We start from the raw sequence: 24,149 nt of genomic DNA, 5'->3' as shown, positions 1-24,149 counted from the left end.
ATTTCTCAAGAAAATAGCAAATTGCTTTTTGCGGCACTTCCTTTACAAACAGTACAGGCCCAGTTTGCGCACACACACACACACACCCACACCCACATATAGCGCAAACACTCCCTCTCACGGCAACTTACGCTTTGCTCTGGCATGAAAAATTAGAATTAGCCGTTGTGCACGGTCGTAGTGTGAAACCTGTGCTTAGTGCACTCACGAAAATAGAGCCCTGTATTTTAAAATGTATATGTTTTCAAGAACACTAGCTAATAGATGGCTTGGCGCAGATTGCTATGTTGAAGTGTTTGTTTGTTTTTAGTGTTTTTTTTTTTGCAAATGTGCCACTCTCCAGACGAGCACCATGCATGACTGTGGCAATTCATTTTCCCATCCAGTGACGCAGGAGCATGATGCTGCTGCCCTATCAGCGGCCTAATGATTACGCTTAATGACCCTCACTCACTGACTCAATATACAGAAGCCTGACAAGTTAAATCAACTTCAAATGTACTGCAAACACATGACTAGGCTAACATGACAGGAAAATAAATTGATGTTAAATTGCAGTGAAGTCTTGCTTTTACCTTCCTGGGAAACAAGGTCTACAGAGGCAACGGTCAGAATTTTTAAGGTCTAAAATCTAAACAAATGTGGGCCAAAAACAGAACCCATTCCATAAAATGATCTCACTATCGTTTAGAAAGAAAGAGAGCCATTCTATGAGAGTCATTTTACACCTGCAGTCATGGAGAGTCTAAATGTATTGGATAGCCAAGTCATGCCTAAATATGCTATGTTTGATACTATTATTAATGCACGTAGCACCAAACTCTTTTGTGTTTTTACAAGGAGTTGCATAGTATATATCCATGTTTTGTATTGCAGCCCTATCCCAGCACATGAAAAAAATAATTACAGTTTACAAGAACCATAAAAAACTGTGCAAACAAGTCTGTGAAAGGAACTTTCAATTTGCATTTGCCAAACTAAGCCATTTATAATGAGGAATATACACAACTGATGAACATAAACATGCCCTTCAAGTGGGATTTCGCTTATGCTCAGAAACGGCCCTGACTGTAAGTAACACAAATTAAAGATTCTTTCATGGCAAAATAGCAATACCCAGGGATTTGGACTAACCCCTAACCCTACATTTTAGACTTCGGCATGTAACTTTCCCTATAAGTCCTGACATGAATTATATCTCAAATCATATGGTTTATTGAAGGCAGGTGTGAAATTTGATTACTCAGATTTTTATTGCTAATTATTTGTTCTTTCAAATGATCTTCTTTCCAACCTGACCTGGAGTAGGGAAAATAAACTTCCCCATGGCTTCATCATGAGAAAAGACTTAATGAGCAGTTCTCAACAATTTCTCGACCGCAATGAAAACATACAAACCGAACTCAAACATAAGCTAGTTTTTTAATTGGCTAGCCAAGCAAAGAGCCTGTCAAAATGCAAACAGACGATAAGGAAAACTTGTATCACCTCCATTGTTGGAACCACATGGAACGAAGCCAAAAAAAGATAAAGCTGAGCCACTTTTACTGTAAATGGTTGTTTTTACTTTTTTCTATTGAAGGAAGTGTCACTCCAAAAAGACATTTTGTGTCCTGATGATGCAATTATGACGTGAGACCCGGGCTAGTTTTTGCTGAGAAGCCTACACTGATGAGTCAAAACATTATGACCACCTGCCTAATGTGCTGTTGGTCCTCCGCGTGCCTCCAAAACAGCGCAGACCCTCCGAAGCATGGTCTCTACAAGACCCCTGAAGGTGTCCTTTGTTTTCTGGCACCAAGACATTAACAGCAGATCCTTCAAGTCATGTAAGTTCGAGGTGGAGCAACCATGTAAAGCACTTGCTGGTCCAGCACATCCCACAGATGCTCAATCGGCTTGAGATCTGGGAAATTTGGATGCCAGAGAGACACCTTTAACTCTTCATCATGTACCTCAAATCATTCTCGAACAATGTGGGCAGTGTGGCAGGGCGCATTATCCTGCTGAAAGAGGTCACTGCCATCAGGGAATACAATTGCCATGAAGGGGTGTACCTGGTCTGCAACAATGTTTAGGTTGATGGCACGTGTCAAATTGACATCCACATGAATGGCCGGTCCCTAAAGATAAAATTAGGTCTTCGGGATGTGCCATCTGCAAAAAGAAACTTCAAAGGAGACGTGGCCGTAGGGCTGGCATTTTCATGAGAGCGAAGAGAGACTGCGCTGTATTTTCCTCCATGAACAGATCTGGTTCAGGGGCTGATTGTGTGGCGGCATGGGGTTGGAGAGTCTCTTGTCCATGTCCTATCATTCAGACTTCTTGGACTTATTCGCCAAGGCTTTTTACTGCGAAGCCGCAGCGGCACTGTTATGGTGCCATGGTTTACTGTAATTTACACCAGCTTAAGTTGTCAAAAGCATACGGTGGATCTCTAGCATCTACAGAGGAGAGTGGTTTGGTAAGGATGGCATTAGTAAATGCTATATCCCTTTCTAACAAAACTTTCATTCTGAATGACTTTTTCTCACCCCATGATTTTTATTTTTTATTTATTTCTGAAACTTCTGAATGCTGGAGATGTTATACCTCTAGTTGAATTTTCTCAGATTGGATGTGACTTTTTAAACACCCATAGATTGGCTGGTCAGGGTGGGGGGATTGCTACAGTTTTTAACATGTTTGCAGGCAGGTCATCCCCACCTTCCTGAATCTGGGAGGGGACAGGGGGAGGGAAACAACAATAATAATTAAAAACAGCTGATACTCACTTTAACAGTGAAGTACCAACAAAAAACACAGTTAACTTTAAAAGAGTGGGAAAGGCCAATGCGGAGTGGCAGTGGGAGAGAGAGAGAGCGAGAGAGAGAGAGAGAGAGAGAGAGAAAAAAGCAATTACTCGCCAGTTCTCTGATATGCCGTAGCTTGGTCCTTGGCCACTCCTCCACCTTCTAATGGACGACAACCATGCCTCCCCTGGCGGATCGCAGGCAGTCTTCCAGCCCCTGGCGGATGGAATGCCCCACAGCGTTATTGGTAGACGTTAGGGGTCTCCCCCACCCCTGGCAGCGGTAACCGCTCCAGACAGATGGTTGGGAGCCCCTCCTCCCCTCGTGGCCGTTCCTCCGCTTCCAGTGGATGGCTGCAGCTGCTCCTTTGGGGTGGATGGTAGCGGCGAGAACTCCACTGTGGCGCATCCCTCCTTCTTCCCGGATTTCGGCACCAGTGTAAAGGGATTAATGGAAAGGAGGAGGCAAGAACCGGCTTGAGAATATAAATAATATTTTAATAATAAACTGAACCAAAAAGACACAAACACACACAGGTGTAAATCTCTCTCTCTCTGTCGCACCGCCATCTCCGGTCAGCCTTTATCCCTCTCAGAGGCTTGATTAGCCTGATAAGGGGCCGGGTGTGTAGCACCATGACCCGGCCCGCCCTCCGCCCTGCCACAACTTTATTAAAGACTTTTCAGATTTTTTTTTTTTTAAATCATTTATGAGGTTAAGTCATGTATTTCCTCCGTAATTTATGATCCTGTGTTGATGACATCGAATAGCGAGTTTTTGTCAGTTTAAATTAGTTTCTTTATCACAGATTACAGATATCATAGTTCATTTAAAGACTTCTTTATGCCCAAGTGATGCAGTTTCCCCTTGTCTTATTATTAAGATGGTGGATATTATTAGTCCAAGTGTCCTTGCGATTGTGAATAGTAGTTTGCAAAATGGGATCGTCCCATCATGTCATAAGCAAGCGATTGTGCAGCCACTTCTGAAAAAAAAACTATTTGGAGCCATTGGATCGAAAGAACTATCGGCCTTTTTCAAAATTACATTTTTTGTCAAACATTTTAGAGAAGGTAGTTCTTGGCCAGTTGAATTCTGTTTTAATTAACAATAATATTTTGGACAAATTTCAGTCTGGATTTAGGATGGGCCACCACACAGAATCGACACTATTAAGGGTTGTAAATGACCTCTGTTAATTAGAGACTCTGGAGATCATGCTGCTTTAGTATTATTGGATCTTACCGTGGATTTTGATACTATTGACCATGGTATTTTAATTAGCTGTTTAATGTAGTTTGTTTGTATGCAGGGCACTGCTTTAATATGGTTTTCTTCATATTTGGAGAACAGATCTTTTACAGGGATGGTTGGAGACTATTCGTCCTCCACTGCACCCGTTACTTCTGGAGTCCCGCAGGGATACATTTTGGGCCCAGTTCTATTTTCATTGTTTATGCTTCCTTTGGGTTCAATTCTTAGGAAATATGGCTTTTCGTGTCATTTATATGCAGACGATACACAGATCTATCTGCCTTTGTGACCAGGTAATAAAAGCTCTAGTGATCTGCTGATGAGTTATTTGAAAGAAGTTAAAGATTGGATGGCTCAAAATCTTCTTCAACTAAATGAAAAGAAAACTGAGATTTTGAACTTTGGACAAGCTGTAAGCAGTATGGCTACAGAAGTCGGGCTGGGTGCCTGAGCTGGAAATGTGCAAAATCAAGTCAAAAACCTAGGTGTAGTTTTTGATTCATCACTGAAATTTGATAAACAGATAAAAGCAGTAGTGCCTAGTTGTTGTTGTTTTTTTTTTTTTTTTTTCATTTTAGGATTATTTCTAAACTTACTATTCACTCTATAAATAATATAGAAAAGATTATTCATGCTATTATCTTTTTGCTGTTGAATTATTGTAATGTTATTTAAAATGGGATATGTCAGGCATCTATCTCAAGACTTCAGCTGGTACAGAATGCTGTGGTTGAATGCCAAAAAGAGAGATCACGTTACACCATTATTACTCTCTCTTCACTGGCTACCTGTCCAGTACAGTGCAAAAAGTTGATTGTGCATTCTCCGTTGCTGGTCTGAGGGTATGTAGTAGTTTACCTGGGAAAATGTTTTTAAAGACTGGTTAAAGTCTTATCTCCTTTCTGTGGCTTTCAGTATGTCTCGTTTTTAATATGGTCTTGCTTGTTTTATTATCTTTATTATTTAATTTTTGTATATTGTGTATGTTGTATCTTGTACAGCAATTTGGTCGGACCAAGGGTTTTCCAACAGAACATTGCCCAGAGCCCCACACTCCCTCCACTGGCTTATAGTCTTCCCACAGTGCATCCTGGTGCCTTCACTTCCCCGGGTAAACAGCGCACATGTATATGGCAGGAAGTGATGTAAAAATAAATTGGACTCATTGGACCAGGCGACCTTCTTCCACTGCTCCACGGTCCAGTTCCAAAGCTTGTGTGCCCATTGTGAGCACTTTCGATGGTGGACAGGGGGACATCATGGGGAATCTGATTGGTCTGTTGCCACGCAGCCCCATATGCATCATGGTGTGATGCGTTGTGTGTTGACATTCCTCCCGTAACCATCATTCAAATTTTCTGTGAATTGTGCCACAGTAGACCTTTTGTTGGATTGGGCCAGATGGGATATCCTTCATTGCCCTTGTGCATCGGTTAGCCTTGGTCGCCCAAGACCCTGTCACCATTTTGTGGTTTGTCCCTCCTTGAACCACTGTCTAGGTACTCACCACTGCTGACCGGTAGAACCCCACAAGCCTTGCTGTTTCAGAGATGCTCTGACCCAGTCATCTGTCCATAACAATTTAGACCCAGACCTTGACCTTGACATGTGGCCTTGATAAGAGATTATCAACATTATTCACTTCACCATGTGATTGGTCATAATATTTTGGCTGATTTGTGTATAATATAATGGTATAGTGTGACAATGTACTCCATATAGTGTGGGTCAGCATGTGTTCGATTAACTTTATCTTTTTTCCTAGGCAATAACTGTGGAAATGTTCAATTGCTTCTTTGTAGCCAAAACATTGAGGTATTTGCCTTCCTACAAACTGACTTTCAAAAATAAACCTACCCTGAGAAATATTCACTGAAGTAAAAAGTGTGACAACTTTTCCCTGGTTTCCTTAAAACAGAATGCATTGTTCTATCTTTAGTACCAAATTGTCCTAGGCCTATAACAATATTAGAATGTTGGGGTCGTCAGTTGCATGATGTCATGGCCATTACAGGTCTCTGAGTACAGGAAGTGAATTTGTCAGTTGTCAATTGCTGTCCATGTTGACATTCTGAAAGCGCAAATACAGACAGATGTTGACGATGATGATGTGGACTATAAATAAACATTGCTCTCACGCATAACTGATACCAATAGCTAATAACCCCTTATGATCAAGATATGTCCATATAATATTTATAAGTTCATATAGTAATGGGGTGGACAGCTGATCTCCAATAAAAGCAAACACCGCTATTGACCACTGATTGTTTTATTTTCAAATAACAGTGGCGTTGCCATGCATTAAGTAAATCATCAAGTAGAGATTATGTGCTGTATTAAAATTTGGGTCAAATCTCTAGCCTCGAGCCCTCCACCAGGGACAGCAAGCAAAAATCATTTACACTACCCTCACTGCAGAATTACATTAACTAGCGAACCGCTGAACAGCATGCAGGTACACACATAAATACATAGTATTGTATGTATTTTAATGTTGGTACATAGTAGTTAAAGATATGTAATATAAAGTTGGTCCCAACATTTTTTCAGAGTGTCACCAATATCATCGAATAGCATCTGAAATGTTGCTCTGGTTATTCTGAAATGACAAAGCCAATGCCTGTCATCAAAATTATTGGGTAGTATTACCTCCCAGAAAGGTCTGACCTCCTTTTCGCTGAATGCTAACATGGAAAACATGGAGTTTGTCAGAGCGTTTTGTCTTCACGCTCTAATTGAAAGTAATTAATTACATTTAATAAAAGAGTCATAGTGGCTTCAACGTTCCGTTAAATTGTATTTTACACCAGTTACCACAGAAGTTTCCTTGAACACATGGGATGGAAATGCTGCTTTATTTGCAAATAGTTTTTACAAAATTTGGTGATTTTGTGCATAAATTAAATGTGTTACAATGTGTAGATCAAAAGTTTTGATGTTAAAATCAGTCTCTGCTTACCAAAATTCGAAGCACTGCCCGCTGAGCTGGAAATGTTGTTGAATGTACGGGCACGTGAGTTGTATTTTTGGTTGTTAGAAATGAATACTTTATAAATCCTACCCCCTAACCCAAATCCTAAACGTAACTATCAGTGGAGTAAATAATACATTTTAGAGGGAAAATGCAACCTCCGAATCACACTGACCATTGAAATATGTGGATTCCATGGGACATTAGAGCCAGAGAGAAAAGGGATCACAGCTGAATATATGCAAAAAAAGTCTGATGGGGAATGGAGCTTTTTAGTAAATATGGATTGTGGGGTTGAATTTGTGACACATGAACATTTAGAAGCAACATATCTAGTTCCTATGTGGTCACAGGACTGTCCCCTCCACTTTTTAAAACAAAGTGATGCATTGTCACGAACCCCGCTCCTCTGCCCCATCTCCGCTTCCTCGAGCACGCACCCATACACTCCGCGAGCATGCTCGCTTCCCGCTTCCTCGCTCCGCCCCCTTGAGCTCGTACGCTCTGTTTCCTCCCTCACGAGCTCACACGCTCGTTCTGCTATTACGAGCTCTCGCTCGTAAACTCTCTCCCCTCTCTGACTCATGCTCTCGTCTCACTCGCTGCAGCCTGAACATTATGACCACCTGCACTCACGCGCTTCTCAATCACCCCTTTATTATGTACACCTGCACTCGTCCCATCACCTAGTTATTCGTTTCACCTGCACCGCTCGTTTGTTCCCCTATATATATCACAACCCTTTCGTTTCACTCGGGTTGGTTATTGTATGTATTTAGTTCCCGTATCGTTGCCCTGCTAGTCTCGTCTAGTTTTGACCTCCCTACTGTTTTACCTCTTAGCTTGCCAACTTGTTCCCCTGTCTCCGTTCCCACTTGTCCCTAGTTGTTAACTGTTTTCCCGTCCTCGACCCTCTTGTTATTGTTATCTTGATTCCCGGCTTTTGACCTCACGCTTCCCACGACTACTCTTCATTGGATTTGCCCCCTTGTTTGTACGTTTGTCTGGACTGCTTTTTTATTTAATAAAGCGGTTTTCAACCAACATTGTGACTGTCTCATCTTGTGTGTGTGTGACCGGGTTACAGAATAACCAACCTCACCGTAGACAGTCACAATGCGTCACGCGGATGTTTCGCGCAGCTCACTAGAGCGGAGAGGCACGTCACATTCGGCGCAAGGAGCTACAGTTTGGAGGCAGGACCAAGCGCTCACGGCCCAGGGGCAGCAGGTATGTGCGTTGTCTGATTTATGTCACACTGTTTCACCTGTGTCTGCCCCTGAGCCCGTTTATGCCTCCAGCGCATTTCTGGCGCCGTGAGCCTTCAACCCCCTGAGAGGTTTGGCGGCTCTTCGGACGCTGACCAAGGGGTTTTTCTGCGAGGCAGCGGTTGTGTAACCCATAACCCCGCCCTCGGCATTATGGACCCAGCGGCCCAACTCGTGGGTTTGCGTCAGGGAGCCAAACCGTGGAGGCTTATATTATGGATTTTTGTGTCCTGGCATACCAGGTGAATTTTAATGAGGTGGCTCTGAAGACCATTTTCCAATGTGGTCTGAATGAGCCAACCTCATCATTAATACCTGGTGGTCGCTGCCCCTTAACCTGGCTCAGTTTATTGACCTCGCCCTACTGTACTCTGGTTCCTCGTTCACTGTGGGGAGGCAGACACTGAACCAGCGCTCCACACCAAGACCCCGTCTCGAAGCCTACCACGGCCCCAGTCCGAGGCCTGATCACGGCCCCAGTCCCTAAGCCTGACACGGCCCCAGTCCGAGGCCTGTCACGGCCCCAGCCTCGAAGCCTGGCGCGACCAGCGAGCGGCGCCCATGCCGCCACGACCAGCGAGCGGCCCATGCCCGCCACGACCAGCGAGCGGCGCCCATGCCCGCCACGGCCAGCGAGCCAGCGCCCATGCCCGCCACGGCCAGCGAGCCAGCGCCCCTGCCTGCCGCGGCCGGTGAGCCAGCGCCCATGTCTGCCGCGGTCAGCGAGCCAGCGCCTGTAGCCTCGACCCCCTGAGCCAGCGCCTGTAGCCTCGACCGTCCCCATGGCCACGTCCCTGTTGGCCGAAGGCGTAAGAGAAGGAAGAGGGCCCCTTCTCCCCAGTCTCGTCTGGTGCTCAAGACCTCTGCTCCGCCCTCAGAGTCTCCCACGGCTCTGCAGACCTCTGCTCCGCCCTCAGAGTCTCCCACGGCTCTGCAGACCTCTGCTCCGCCCTCAGAGTCTCCCACGGCTCTGCAGACCTCTGCTCCGCCCTCAGAGTCTCCCACGGCTCTGCGGGTTCTGCTCGCCCTCAGAGTCTCCCACGGCTCTGCGGGTTCTGCTCGCCCTCAGAGTCTCCCACGGCTCTGCGGGTTCTGCTCCGCCCTCAGAGTCTCCCACGGCTCTGCCGGGTTCTGCTCCGCCCTCAGAGTCTCCCACGGCTCTGCGGGTTCTGCTCCGCCCTCAGAGTCTCCCACGGCTCTGCCGGGTTCTGCTCAGCCCCTCTGAGCCCTCCCGGGCTCCGCCTCCACGAGTCTCCAAGGGCCCCTCCACGAGCCTCCTAGGGCTCCTCCTCACTGAGCCTCCCAGAGCTCTACCCCTCAAGTCCCTCAGGGCTCCACCCCTCAAGCCTCTCACGGCTCGCCTCTCGAGTCTCTCAGGGCTCCATCCCTCGAGTCTTTCATGGCTCCACCCCTCAAGCCTCTCACGGCTCGCCTCTCGAGTCTCTCAAGGCTCCATCCCTCGAGTCTTTCATGGCTCCACCCCTCAAGCCTCTCACGGCTTCGCCTCTCGAGTCTCTCAGGGCTCCATCCCTCGAGTCTTTCATGGCTCCACCCCTCAAGCCTCTCACGGCTCAGCCTCTCGAGTCTCTCAGGGCTCCATCCCTCAAGCCTCTCACGGCTTCGCCTCTCGAGTCTCTCAGGGCTCCATCCCTCGAGTCTTTCATGGCTCCACCCCTCAAGCCTCTCACGGCTTCGCCTCTCGAGTCTCTCAGGGCTCCTCCGCCTCTCAGGGCGTCCCTCTCGAGTCTTTCATGGCTCCACCCCTCAAGCCTCTCACGGCTCGCCTCTCGAGTCTCTCAGGGCTCCTCCGCCTCTCAGAGCGTCCCCTCTCGAGTCTTTCATGGCTCCACCCCTCAAGCCTCTCAGGGCTCCGCCCCTCGAGTCTCTCAGGGCTCCTCCGCCTCTCAGGGCTCCGCCCCTCGAGTCTCTCAGGGCTCCTCCCCCTCTCAAGCCTCTCAGGGCTCCCCCTCTCGAGTCTTTCAGGGCTCCCCCCCTCAAGCCTCTCGAGCCTCCCAGGGCTCGGCCACTAGAGGCTCCTATGGCTCTGCCTCCCGAGCCTCCTACGGCTCCCCCTCCAGAGCCTCCTACGGCTCCACCTCCCGAGCCTCCCAGGGCTCGGCCACTAGAGGCTCCTATGGCTCTGCCTCCCGAGCCTCCTACGGCTCCTCCTCCAGAGCCTCCTACGGCTCCACCTCCCGAGCCTCTCATGGCTCTGCTCCCAAAGACTCCAGAGCTTCCTAGGGCTCCGCCTCTTGAGCCTTCCACGGCTCCACCACCCGAGCCTCCTACAGCTCTGCTCCCTAAGACTCCAGAGCCTTCTAGAGATTCACCTCTCGAGCCTCCCTACGGCTCCGCCTCTCGAGCCTTCCACGGCTCCACCACCCGAGCCTCCTACGGCTCTGCTCCCTAAGACTCCAGAGCCTTCTAGAGATGTCGAGCCTCCTGGAGCCTCCCGCTCTGCCTCAGAGCCTCCAGGCCTCCTAGAAGCCCTCCCTCCTGGCTCCACCTCCAGAGCCTTCCAGGGCTTCACCTCTGGAGCCTCCTACGGCAGCCACCTCCCCGGCTCTGCCTCCAGAGCCTACCAGGGCTTCACTCCTGGAGCCTTCTACAGCGCCACCTCCCACGGCATCACCTCCCCGGCTCTGCCTCCAGAGCCTACCAGGGCTTCACTCCTGGAGCCTTCTACAGCGCCACCTCCCACGGCGTCACCTCCCTCGGCTCTGCCTCCAGAGCCTTCCAGGGCTTCACCTCTGGAGCCTCCTACGGCGCCACCTCCATGGGCTCCACTTCCTGAGCCTTCCAGGCCTTCGCCCCTAAAGCCTCCTTCGGCTCCACCTCCAGAGCCCACCAGGGCCTCGCCCCTGGGGCCTCCTGCGACTCCACCTCCCTCGGCTCCGTCTCCTGAGCCTCCCTCGGCGCCGCCTCTTCTGTCTCTCAATTCCCCGCCTGCCGAGTCTCTCACGGCTCCGCCTTCCAAGGCTCAGTCTCCCAAGTCCTCCACGACTCCGCCTTTCACAGCTCCGCCCCCTGAAACCTTTCCTCACTGGGTCTTGCCTGCTCCCCTTGTTACCGTTCCTCTACCTGTCCTGTGGCCTCTTCCCTGGCCTCCGGACCCTATTCCTGTCCGGTGGTCACCTTCCAGACCCCGGACCCAGTCCCTGTCCTCCAGTCGCCTTCCAGACCTCCTGACCCAGTCTCTGCCCTATGGCTGCCCCCTAGACCTCCCGACCACCCGCCTGTCCACTATGTTCCCCCTGACCTTGCCTTGAACTGCCCGTTGACCCCCATGGACTGTTTCATTCCCCTTTTGTGCCTTCTGTCCCCTCGAGCTCACACGCTCGTTCTGTCCCCTCGAGCTCACGCTCGTTCTGTCCCCTCGAGCTCACACGCTCGTTCTGTCCCCTCGAGCTCACGCAACCCAGCGTGGCCGTCAGGAGCCGTCCTATTCAGAGGGAGTACTGTCACGAACCCGGCTCCTCTGCCCCATCTCCGCTTCCTCGAGCACGCACCCATACACTCCGTGAGCATGCTCGCTTCCGCTCCTCGCTCCGCCCCTTGAGCTCGTGCGCTCTGTTTCCTCCCTCACGAGCTCACTGCGCTCGTTCTGCTATTACGAGCTCTCGCTCAGTAAACTCTCTCCCTCTCTGACTCATGCTCTCGTCTCACTCGCTGCAGCCTGAACATTATGACCACCTGCACTCACGGCTTCTCAATCACCCCTTTATTATGTACACCTGCACTCGTCCCATCACCTAGTTATTCGTTTCACCTGCACCGCTCGTTTGTTCCCCTATATATATCACAACCCTTTCGTTTCACTCGGGTTGGTTATTGTATGTATTTAGTTCCCGTATCGTTGCCCTGCTAGTCTCGTCTAGTTTTGACCTCCCTACTGTTTTACCTCTTAGCTTGCCAACTTGTTCCCCTGTCTCCGTTCCCACTTGTCCCTAGTTGTTAACTGTTTTCCCGTCCTCGACCCTCTTGTTATTGTTATCTTGATTCCCCGGCTTTTGACCTCACGCTTCCCACGACTACTCTTCATTGGATTTGCCCCCTTGTTTGTACGTTTGTCTGGACTGCTTTTTTATTTAATAAAGCGGTTTTCAACCAACATTGTGACTGTCTCATCTTGTGTGTGTGTGACCGGGTTACATGCATATGGTACATACACACACACAGGGTTCTTCCTGTTGAAGCTCAGATAAGACTGACTAAACATTTTTCTGCCGCTTGCCTGTTCCACATGTTCTAAAAGCAAATCAGGGTAGATAAAAGCGAAAAGAGAAACTGTCCTGTTTTTATGGTTGTAACTGTGACTTTAGTAATGGCCATGGAAAAAATTTGTTACGGTGCTTGTGTTGGTCATATCCAGATATTACAACCCAATGTCAGTAGAGTGCCTGATCAGGCAGACAGAACATTCCAGCCAGGAATACCATCTCCCTGGAGAGGCCTGTTTAGTCATCACTACTGTCAAGCACAAAGTTATACAGCTGTGTGCCTGGCACCTGGCACAAAGAGATTACAACATGTTCATTTGCTAGAAAGTGTATGATATTTACAGCTACTTCGGTGGGTTCAACCAAGATTTCTTTGTAATCCCTGCTGTAAAGACAAGTTTAGACTAATCAGTTTCCATGTTGGTCCATGGACACAAAATAATAATAAAAAAATAATAACAATAATAATAATAATAACATTTTTTCTTCTGTACTACTCTAGCTACTAAAGGAACCTGGCAGTGCGATTTTACAGAAATGGTTGACTTTTGTGTGAAAAATTGCTTATTTTTTTCCTATTGTTTAAGTCAATTTGGATAAAAGCATCTGCTAAATGACTTAAAAGTAAGTATAAATGCCCAGGTTGGTGTACACTGGTTAGTGCTGGTCTGGTGTTGCTTTAGCAGGTGAATCTGAAGTTGTAATGTCTTATTAATAGTTGTCTCTGCATTTTAAGTATTTGAATGTCTAAAAAGGTACATACTTCACCTTTAACTCTCACATGTCATGTTGTGACCTTTCTTGGCATGAATGATTGCAGCTACTTGATGTTGATGATGAGACCAGTGCTAAATTAAAGTTGTATGATTGTCTTTTTAGAATGAAATATTCTGCTCAGGAAAAAACACTGTGTAACCAAGCAACACCTCTCACTGGACACCAGGTCTTTTAAAGTCCCACCTCCCTGTTCACAGAGAGATACCCTTGACACATATTCATATGAATCCAGCATCTTCTGCACAGCCCCAGAAAGATCCAGTCAACATAAAATATGCATGTATCCAAACTCCATGCAAACGCCCAGGTTCCTCAACTATTTTTGCTTAAAAACTGAATGATGTAAACACTTATTATTATGTTATTATATTATAAACTTCATATTATTGTAAACTATACTTACACTATTCAATTATATAAAGTATTATGAAAGTAATAATAAAGAAGGTATATACTGTTTATATTTACTGTGTGTGTACTGTGTATACACACACACAGTATATAGAGTGCTTGGCGGATTACTTGTGACAAAAATGCAATCAGTTAAATAATCTCATTGATTACATGATTGGGGTAATCTAATCTGATTACTTTTGGATTACTTTCAATTTTATTTTGTCACATGCATTTGAGTAGGTCAATCATTTTAACATAAAAGTAAAAAGAGAAAGAAAATGTATTGCATTCTGTATTACTAACAAAAAGAGCTCCTTATGACATTTTTAAAAAGTGCATAAAACAATAGCAGCATTAATGACCATAAAATCAACAACAACAACGTTGTCTAGTCAAAGCTTTCATCTAAAAACACTAAAACAATTTAACCTATTTCTTACTGATATTCCATCTCCTAGTTCAAAGCTGACGTGCAAGATATTATCCTTTGAACAGCAAGAATATTCTACAAGAGCAGAATATTTTAAAACAGCAGAGTTCCACCAAGTCACACAAGGAAAAGTTGTGTCAAGTTTTATGTCAAGTTTCATTCATTGGACTCCACTGCATCAGCAGCAACAGTTCAGTGAAGAGCTTTGTTTCATATTGCTGCACATTTTGCAGATGACCTATTGTATAACCTGCTGGCAGGACCATTAGAGATGGCATCCACTAGATCCTTTGAAGCAATTAAATTAAATGTGTGAGCTGAAGCAATGGTGAGGTAGTAAGTAATAATATATATACTTTATTTTGAGTGCATAAAACAAAATAAACATTACATGAACAAACAATAATGAACCTGAAATCAACAGCAATGACATTGCTAGGTTAAAGCTAACAGCTCAAAACTCTGACACACTTACTTTAACCGCTTTCTACATAGAAATAGTCCATAATCTGTTCCTTAACTGAGTTGCAAATCTTAGTGTGGACACGTAAAAGGAGCACATGCTGTGAGACTATTGCGCTTCGGAGTAAGAATATGATGATACTGATATGAAAATGATCAATAGATTATTAACAATATACTGCCATTGCCTTGTTAATATGTAATCATGTAATCTATAAAAAATGTAACTGTAGTCTCAATAAAAGTATTTTAAAATGTAATTAAATCCAATTACAATTACTTGATTTTTATCATATAATATGATTACGTAATCAATATTACATGTAATCCATTACTACCCAGCACTATATATATATATATATATATATGTGTGTATCAAATCCCAGGAGCAATTACAGAATTACTCAAAGCCCGTCTAGCACCAACAATCATGCCACGGTCCAAATCACTGAGATCATATTTTTCCCCATTCTGATGGTTGTTGTGAACATTAACTGAAGCTCCTGAACCATATCTGAATGATTTTATGCACTGCACTGCTGCCACACGATTGGCTGATTAGATAATCGCATGGATGATTGTTGGTACCAGATGGCATTGTTTGAGTATTTCTGTAAGTGTGGATCTCCAGGGATTTTTTTTTTGTTTCCCTTCCTCATCCAGGTAGATGGGGATGACCTGCCGGCAGACGAGGCATTAGGCACGCCCCTCCCCAGGGAAGGGAGTGGGGGTGTAACTCATGCCGGAGGCTCCTCGGCCTGAGAGAACGAGGGAGGAATGTGACAGGGTGGAGGGCGGAGCCAGGTCGTAATCAGGGTAATCAAGCCTCAGAGAGGGATAAAGCCCGACTGGAGACTGCAGTGGGACAAAGAGAGAGATTTACGGACAGCTGTCTGACACCTTTGTGTGTTTGTTTTTTCATTTCAGTTTAATATTAAAATATTATTTATATTGTGAAGCCGGTTCTCGCCTCCTACTTTCCATTAATCCCTTTACAATATTGATACTGAAATATATTGGATTATTTTGGAAGATGAGTAAGGCATTGATTAGAATACAGAGTGAATTCAGAAGTCAATATATTGTTTGTTTTATTTCCATATCATTGAAAATGTGTCTAACGCTGGCCAACAGTCCACTGCAATCAATTTGTGTAGAACACACCTGTCCTGTGCAAAGAGCTCAAAAATAGATCCGAAAATAGGCTTAACTTGCTCCGATGGTAGGAAAATGTTTTTTTTAATAACGCAATCTATGCAATACACCTTATTGCTTTCATAGAAAGGTTATAATAAAACTATACTAATATTCATTACAACATTAAAGTATTTTACTAAACAAATGTATTAAGTGCCTAGTGCCAATCTTCCACTAGAAGATAGTCCCTGACATGTAAACTAATGTTAATAACTATATTGAATGGCTGCTGTGCTGTAAAATACAAAATAAAAAAACAGTAGTTAAGTGAACAGGTTTCATATTTGTTTTATAGACAGGCTTCATAGAAAGTGTTAGTAAAATGTTTCTTTTTAACATACAATGATGCAGTTACTGATAACTCTGACAAACTTTGCACAGCAGTTTGATATGTAACACAATCCAACATATGGCAATCAGCAGTCTACATGCAGTGGGAATCACCTGTAAATCACCATTTGTAAGACAAGCATGTCAGCTGAATCAACAAGAAATTCAAGAATGGGCGATATATCTGCTCCCACACAGACATTAGCAATGGCCTGTTAAGCCATAAACATAGATCAGATCTATGTGTAAAGGTAGCGGTGGGTGCAGTAGCTGACGGTAACCCAGACAGAGAAAACCCACTCCACAAAGAACCCTGAGCAATCAATACAACATGGTGGGCAACCCCAGTCCTTCTCTTTTTTTGTCCTAGTGAGAGGGGGATAGCATGTACGTCACTACCAGGAAATATGCGAGAAGGCTTTCTCACACAACGTCATTACGAACAAAGGATCATGCAATGGCAACGTTGTGAAGTGTGTTCATTAAAACTAATTACTGGCCAAATGCTTTCATATTTGTCATAGTTATTTGCATTTTCATACCACACTTCTTTATAGTGCTCATCAACAGAACCAGGCTAAGAGCTTTCAGCTTACTATTTACTAACTCAGAATAGCAACAGATGCTGTTCATGATACTTTAGCGCAGCTCAAAGCAGCAGATATTCCTTAGCAAAATAAGCTTTATGGTCTTGTCTCCTTTGGTTAGAAACAACCACTGAAAAAAAAAATCCATATGACTTTCTTTCTTTCGTGTAGCACAAAGGGAGATCTTAGGCAGTATGTTAGCCTAGGATGCAATTGACCTTCTTTGCATATTTTTTTGTCCATCAAGTGAATGGTGACTGATGCTGTCATTCTGCTTAACATCTCATTTTGTGTTGCGTAGAAATAAAGTCTTATGTGACAGAATTTGTATTTTTGAGTGAACTAACCTTTCTAAACTAACTAACTATCAATATGCAAGCCACCATTCACTTGCATAGAATGCAAGTGAATGGTGGCCGGAACTTTGAAGGTTCAAAAAGCACATACAGGCAGTATAAAAGTAATCCATAAGACTCCAGTGTCTAAAAACATCTTCAGAAGCAATATGATAGGTGTGGGTGAGAAACAGTCAATATTTATTTTTTACTATAAATTCTCCTCCCTGCCCAGTAGGTGGCGATATGCACAAAGAATGTTATTCGCCAAAAACAAAAGAAGAATGTGAAAGTGAAAGTGGAGATTTATAGGGAAAAATAACATAAGGACATATCATATCGCTTCTGAAGACATGGATTTAACCACCAGAGTCATATAGATTACTTTTATGCTGCCTTTGTATGCTTTTTGGAGCTTCAAACTTCTGGCTACCGTTGATTTGCATTGTATGGTCAAATAGAGCTAGAATATTCTTTAAATATCATAGTTTGTGTTCAGCAGAAGAAAGAAAGTCATACTCTTCTGGGATGGTATGCCATCAAAGATGAGTATGACTTTCTTTCTTCTTGATTCTCTTGATGAGAGAATTTTCCTTTTTAGGTTAACTATGCCTTTAAGGATCTATTTCTACCTGATCTGACCCATAAAAATACTTTATTGGTGTAGCCTAATTTAGTCATGTTGATACAGTCCTGCTATTAAATAAAACATTTAATTTAAATCGGTAAGGCGAGTTTGTTTATATAGCATATTTCATATACAAGGGTAATTCAAGTGCTTCACATAGTTTAGAGAAAGAAAAAATAAAGACTTGTAAAAGTATATTTGAAGATAATAAAATGAATAAGGAAATAAAAATAAAATAACGTATTCATTTACTATAAATAATAAAGGGGCTTCTTAATTTAGTTTAGATGTTACATATGAAAAACCTTTTTGGGTTACCTTAAAAAAAAGTTTTTACAGTAAGTAGAGCCAAAGAGATTTCATTTGATGTAAATAGATAATAAAAATATTACTGACAAATTATTACAAAATGTTCTCTGTTCTACAGCAGGAACAGCAAAGAACAGATAATTCATCTGGAAGCCTGAACAAATAGCAGTGATGGCTGTTGACAGTGTCTAACTGTGCAGAGCTCGACATGGCAAGAATAGGCCTAACCATGCTGAAATGAGTTGCCTGGCAACCATGAGGTATCTCTCTCTCTCTCTCTCTCTCTCTCTCTCTCTCTCTCTCTCTCTTTCTTTCTTTCTTCTACAGTTAAACTAGACCTATTAGAATAACGTGAATAAAGTATTAGTACCGTGTCTCTATAGAGGACTTGTGCAGTTGTCACATTCAGTCACGAATCACAATTTCTTGAGCTAACAACACCCTAGTAACCACCTACTAAAGTCCTAGCAACACCGCTAAGATTTTCTTTAGAGAATGTAGAAATCTAGTTCATAATTCAGTAAACATTAAAAATGCATACTTCATATCTAAAATCATTTGGTCACTGATATCTTTGCCTCTCTATTGTGATTTGGACAACCCACATTAGTCACACTTGTGATTTATTGACTTATGTATAAACCATGACTCTTATCGTCAGTTGATGCAAACAGTCATCCAATGACCATCTGTTACATATTTTATGAATATACTGATGGTTATGGATTTGTATGCTCTTTATGTATACAGTATGTTAAGAGGAATGACTTTCCTCTTTGATTCATTCTCAGTAATATCTCTCTTTCTGCATATTCATATGTGGATAAGAGTGGTCATATTATCCCAGAGCAGGATGTACGCTGTTTTGTTTTGAAGAACAGTATTACTGCACTCCTCATACATGCATAAATGTGACAGTTCTGCCAGTGAAGCACATGAAAACCCCATGTGCTTTAGGCTGTGGTGTGATCCTAGAACTTTTCTAAATTTGGCTAATTCGTGCGATATTGTGTGACAGCACTCGTTTGAATTCCTCCGACTTTCACTACAGACAATAATAGTTTTCTTTGCATGGTGGGATCAAGGCACCTCAATCCACCGTTAGAAAGCTATTAAAGGGGGCTGTCTGAATATTTGAATGTGTAATAAAGTCGAACTTGCAAGATCTAAAGTTGCGAGATATTGTGAGATATTACATTTTTTATTTTCCCCTGTGGCAGGTTTAAGACTCCAACCCACCACTAGAAATCTATTGAAAAGGGAAGTCTGAATATTTGTGCAACCAACTTAAGCAAAGCAACTCAGCAAATTTGAGAAATACAGTCACACTTGCAAGATATAAAGTTGAAATTGTGAGATATAAAGTCAAAATTGCAAGATATTATGTTACACAAGAAATAAACTTGCATTTGTGTGAGATATATATATATATATACATACATATCAATTATTATTTTGTGCGGGGTCAAGGCACCATTATCTACCATTAGAAAGCTGCTGAAAAAGGCAGTCTGAATATGTAAATGTGCAACCAACTTTACCGCATTAATTATAAGAAATAAAGTTACGATTATAAAGTCACGATTGCGAGATTTTTAGTAAGAAAATGTTAAGATAAGAGTAAGGAGGAGTTGACCTCATTACTATGGATGATGTCACATTTTATTAGCTCGCTCTTTAAAATCCCCCACAGAAATTAGTTGAGAGAAAATCACTTTTGTCTGCTAAGAAAGACAACAACATACATACATGATTAGACAGACAGACAGACAGATGACAGACATTTTTTCATACTGTGGTGATGTAATGAAATGAGCGCGCATCCCATCAACCACATGAAACACCGTGTAACGATTGCCGTGATTCCACGTGAATGCCCCCTAATTTTTAAAAGTTGCTCCTAAATTTCTATGTTAGGAGCTACTTTTGGCCTTAAGATTTTTTGTGAATACAGGCCCAAGTCAGTTATTGGGATTGACTGGTTTTAGATCAATGGAAAATCGGAACCTTCCTTCTACTCACGTTAAATGCTTGCCTAGTTGGCAAGCCTGGGTCTAGTCAGCAAGCCTGTTTGAAAAATATAAATAATTAAATAGATGTTTTAATGTGAATGGCCATCTACGTCTCAAGTTACCCTGCGTATTTATAATCCCTGCAAAGGTCAGCAGGAAACAACAGGCTTAGAGGAAATAAGAGAAGGTGACTTCTTGTTCAATCAGCAGTCTACCGATAATGAGGTAGGCTTGTTATTATTTACCTCTTCTAGAAAGGATCAGTGATTGTTAAGCCCAGCCATTTCGGAATACTGACGTCTTAAATCACCCAGCACTCTTTTTAAGTTTAGCTATGAGGAAGCACAACATATAGCCTAGCTGTAGGTACTTTAGATTCAGACCCCACTCACAGGCCTTCTCTACAGCTGAATGAGCTTCTATGAAAACCGGCCTTGGTTGAGGGTTCAGAGTTTTATGTGTGATTTATTGGGCACTCAAATTTCATTTTGCCCCAGACTCTGTATTTTAGGCGATGGGGCAGTCATTAATATAGGGGATAAGTACATAAACAAAATTGGGTCCTAGCTAGTGTTATGATCAGCAGACAGGTCATCCTTAGGGGATGGAAGTCAGCTGGAGCGCCCTCATTTCAGGAGTGGTGCACAGAGATGGGCAGGATGGCGGCAACCGGGAGTTGTTTGATACAAAGTGGCGCAGCTATTTGACATTTTTGGAGGGCTCTCGGGGAGGGGCAGTGGAGAGGGACTTATTGTATTAGATGTGTGTGTTTATTATACATATATTTAATATATTTATAAATGTTTTGATCTGTGTGTTTGGGGTTGCGGATTGGGAGGGGGGAAGTGAAGGGAAATAATGGGGTTTATGGGGAATTATGGTTGACTCTGTACATAAATGTTTTGCTTTGTTATGTGCCATGCTTGAGGAGCAACCAATAAAAATGTTAATCTGAATATGTACCGGCTTGTTTCTATTTCTACGAGTTTTGGCGGGAAATATTGAAGGCCTTGCCCCTTTTTTTGTTTGTCAAGTTTTGGTGCAGCCAATGCTAGTCAGTTGTAGGTGGTTTTAGGGGGTTTTTGGTCTGTTATCCAGTAAAAGAACATTTTTAAATCGTCAATGTGTACATCTGCTAAAAGTTTGTGGTGTACATTAGCATATAGATGGCTTCCAAGTTAATAGTCAAGGACTAAAAGCCACAAAACTCCTATTTTCATTTCATGGAAAATTTATTTATATCTGATATATAAAGATGATGTATGCTTTGCCAAAGGTGGTAATTAAAATGGCAGCATCAGTTGACTAAACAAGAACATTTTCATCTGCCATAATAGCAATTGTTTAAAGTGTTTTCTTCATAGATTTCAAATATGCTTTGAATTATGTTTGGGGAAACATTTACATTATATGTTGTATTAAAAAATCTTTGTGTAATTATGTGTAAAAGAGTGCTTGCAGTCGCAGTACAGCTGTAAATGAGTCGATCTGGACAATGATGAAGCCCATAAAGGAAATGAGGAACCTGGTAAGACTGCAAGTCTTTTCATTCATAGTCACTGCTGTTCTCATCATGTATAAGTGATTACTTAAAAGAGTACCTGATATGATGCTCCCTTTAAAGAACAAAAGACCACAAGACAGATATCTTTTTTGCCATTTAATAGAAAAGAAGTCTTTGGCAGATAAACAACTTAGAAAATAAATAGCACTTTAAATAATAACACACAATAAATTACGAAAGACCATTTGGATTGATTTATAAGGTGACAATGCTAGTAAGAGGAAGATCACAGTTGCCCAAGGTATAGTCTCTTTTCATGGTGGACATCTTGTTAACGACTTTGAATCGGAGTGTCCTCTGGCAAAGATCATCCTCCGATATACCATCAAAGAAAAAATCCTCATTGAATATCGGATTGCGGCTCTTCCTGATCACTGTGCTCCGCTGTTTCTGGACTTTTCCGGGCATGAGAGACAGGCTAATGCTGCAGTTAATGCTTTTAGGGTCCACGGACAAAGCATACAGGCCTTCCGCACTAATGAGCCGTACCCGAAGTCTCTGGTTCTCAGGGCAGTATTCTGCCGACAGCCGCAATGTTCCGTCCCTGCCTACAGGAACCAGATTCTCCTTCATCACCCTCTCCCGGTGCAGAACCAAGTCCATGGGGAAGATAGCAGGAGGTGCCAAGCCAAAACCATAGGGGAGAGGTTCTACAAGCCCCTCAGATGCTCTCCTCATGATGTTGGGGCTGTTGTCTGTAGAACTACCCTCATCCGTCGATAAGGAATTGTTCCTGGACACAGCAGATTTCCGGAGGTTGCGGTAGAGCAGTTTTTCATGGCTGAGAGCTTTAAGGAGAGAAGGTTTTGCTGGGCATCTGTTCAGCAAAGGAGAACTGAAAGGAGACGATTCAGCTGAGGAAGTAGTGTCACTGTCCAGAGTTCCTTGTCGGTGCAGGCTGAAACCTTTCGGAGAAAGTCTGGAGGTCAGAGTATTCAGGCTAAAGGAAGAAGGGGATGGGGAAGAGGGAAAGCCTGGGGTGGTGGCCAAAGATCTGGAACATGTGTTGGACCTGCTTCGGGGAAGAATCAAGGGGATTCCAATGGAATTAGGGTCGTTGTGGAAGAGTGACTCTTTTCTCCTTGTGTGGGGACTTTCCAGCAAGGTGCAAAAGCCGTAACAGGTTTGAGCTTTGGCCAGGTGTTGCAGAGATAGTGCAGCCTGGCTTTGAGGATCAGCGTTGGTGTTTTCTTCATCACTACAGCCATTGTCATATGGCCCATCGTCTACACTTTCCACCTGGATTATATGGTTGTTGGGTAGCTCCCTTGCAGAAACCTCTCGTTTCGGACTGCCCTTCTCGCACGGAGACACCCGGATACACGGAGTTAGCCTCAGCTGCTCTGTACTCTTGCCCTCCAGCGGTGTTGAGATTTTCGGGGGAATGCAGAATTCTGGGATTGTGTCTGGGGTAATGATGTTGGGACATAGCAAGATTTTCTTGGCTTTGTCAATGGACGACTTGTCTCCAAACATTATGTCTCCGATTTTGAAGCTGTATTCCGATATGGGAAGTGGCAGGTTGGTTCTTTCCACCGACACTCTGATCTTCTCGACCACCCACATGGGAATTCAGATTGGAGTCAGGTTTGAAACTCTGCAAAAGTGGAAGGTTTGGCAATTATAAGTCTGCACAAGGACTTTCCATTCACTGTCCATTCAGTTAAGTGGTAGAACACCCAAAAATAAAACATTCTGTCATCATTTACTCACCCTCACTTTTCAAAATATATATGACTTTCTGTCTTCCATGAAACACAAGGAAAGAAGAAAGTCAAAAGGAGGGTGACTTTAAACAACATGAGTAAATGATGACATAATTAAAACATTTTGGGGTAAACTATGCCCAAAAATTGGGCAACACCTAAAAAGCTTACCTTTTTATATGTGTTCTCCAGTGGAGGAATTCACCAGTAAGTCTATTCAGACAGGTAAGTGAGAATGTTCTCTATGCTGCATTAAATACGTCTTCAAACGTGATAGCTGAGACTCTCTAACAAGCAAACTCAGTCTCTCTACTCTTAGCCCGGCGTTTCTTTCTGATGAATGTGAAGCGCTCTTGACCTTTTAAACAGAGCAGAACTGTGGGCGTAGCAGAGGGCTGTTTGAACACGCCCACCAGTAAGAGAGTGTTGTCCCACTTTTGAAGGCAAACAGTTTCTATTGAAACTCACAAGCCACAACAGTCTAAACAACCCAATGCTAGGAAAATTAAATGCCAGTCTGATTCAACACATTTTGGTATAAAACAAAGGCACATGTGTGTTTGTCTTTCCAATACTGTGTGAGAATTGTGACATTAGGTGTGGTATATGGGTTAAAGGAAATTGAAAATGATGAAAATCATTTGTAAGTTGATTCAACATACAAAGTCAGAAAATATGGGTAGTTTTAGACATACAAATGATGGAGAAAAGTCTTTGAAGTTTCTGGGGCAGCCAGTCCAAAACAATACAGTTTTGTATTAAAAAGCAAATTGTTAAAAAAGAAAAAAGATTAGGTGTGGTAATCCCAAATTATGCTCTATAAAACTTAAATTTATCACTGAAGATATCATTAAACTGGTAGATATTATTGCATGTTTGGTCTAAGTTATATTATTCATAAGGGGACT

General features: G+C 43.4%; 1 protein-coding gene across 1 annotated transcript; it reads right to left on the bottom strand.

The window, feature by feature from the left end:
- Nucleotides 1-21,642: 21,642 nt before the first annotated feature.
- LOC127638606 (C2 calcium-dependent domain-containing protein 4C-like) lies at nucleotides 21,643-23,551 on the bottom strand. The gene is made up of 2 exons (XM_052120187.1): nucleotides 23,413-23,551; nucleotides 21,643-23,132 (listed from the first exon to the last, which is right to left on the bottom strand). Exon 2 carries the CDS (start codon nucleotides 23,099-23,101, stop codon nucleotides 21,731-21,733), a length of 1,371 nt encoding a protein of 456 aa, XP_051976147.1. The 5' UTR covers nucleotides 23,102-23,132; nucleotides 23,413-23,551; the 3' UTR covers nucleotides 21,643-21,730.
- Between the last annotated feature and the right edge of the window lie 598 nt (nucleotides 23,552-24,149).

Source organism: Xyrauchen texanus, chromosome 46 (genome assembly GCF_025860055.1).
Source record: "Xyrauchen texanus isolate HMW12.3.18 chromosome 46, RBS_HiC_50CHRs, whole genome shotgun sequence".
Taxonomy (NCBI): Eukaryota; Metazoa; Chordata; class Actinopteri; order Cypriniformes; family Catostomidae; genus Xyrauchen; species Xyrauchen texanus.
Note: the sequence above shows the minus strand (reverse complement) of the source record. Positions and strands in the feature narration are given on the sequence as shown.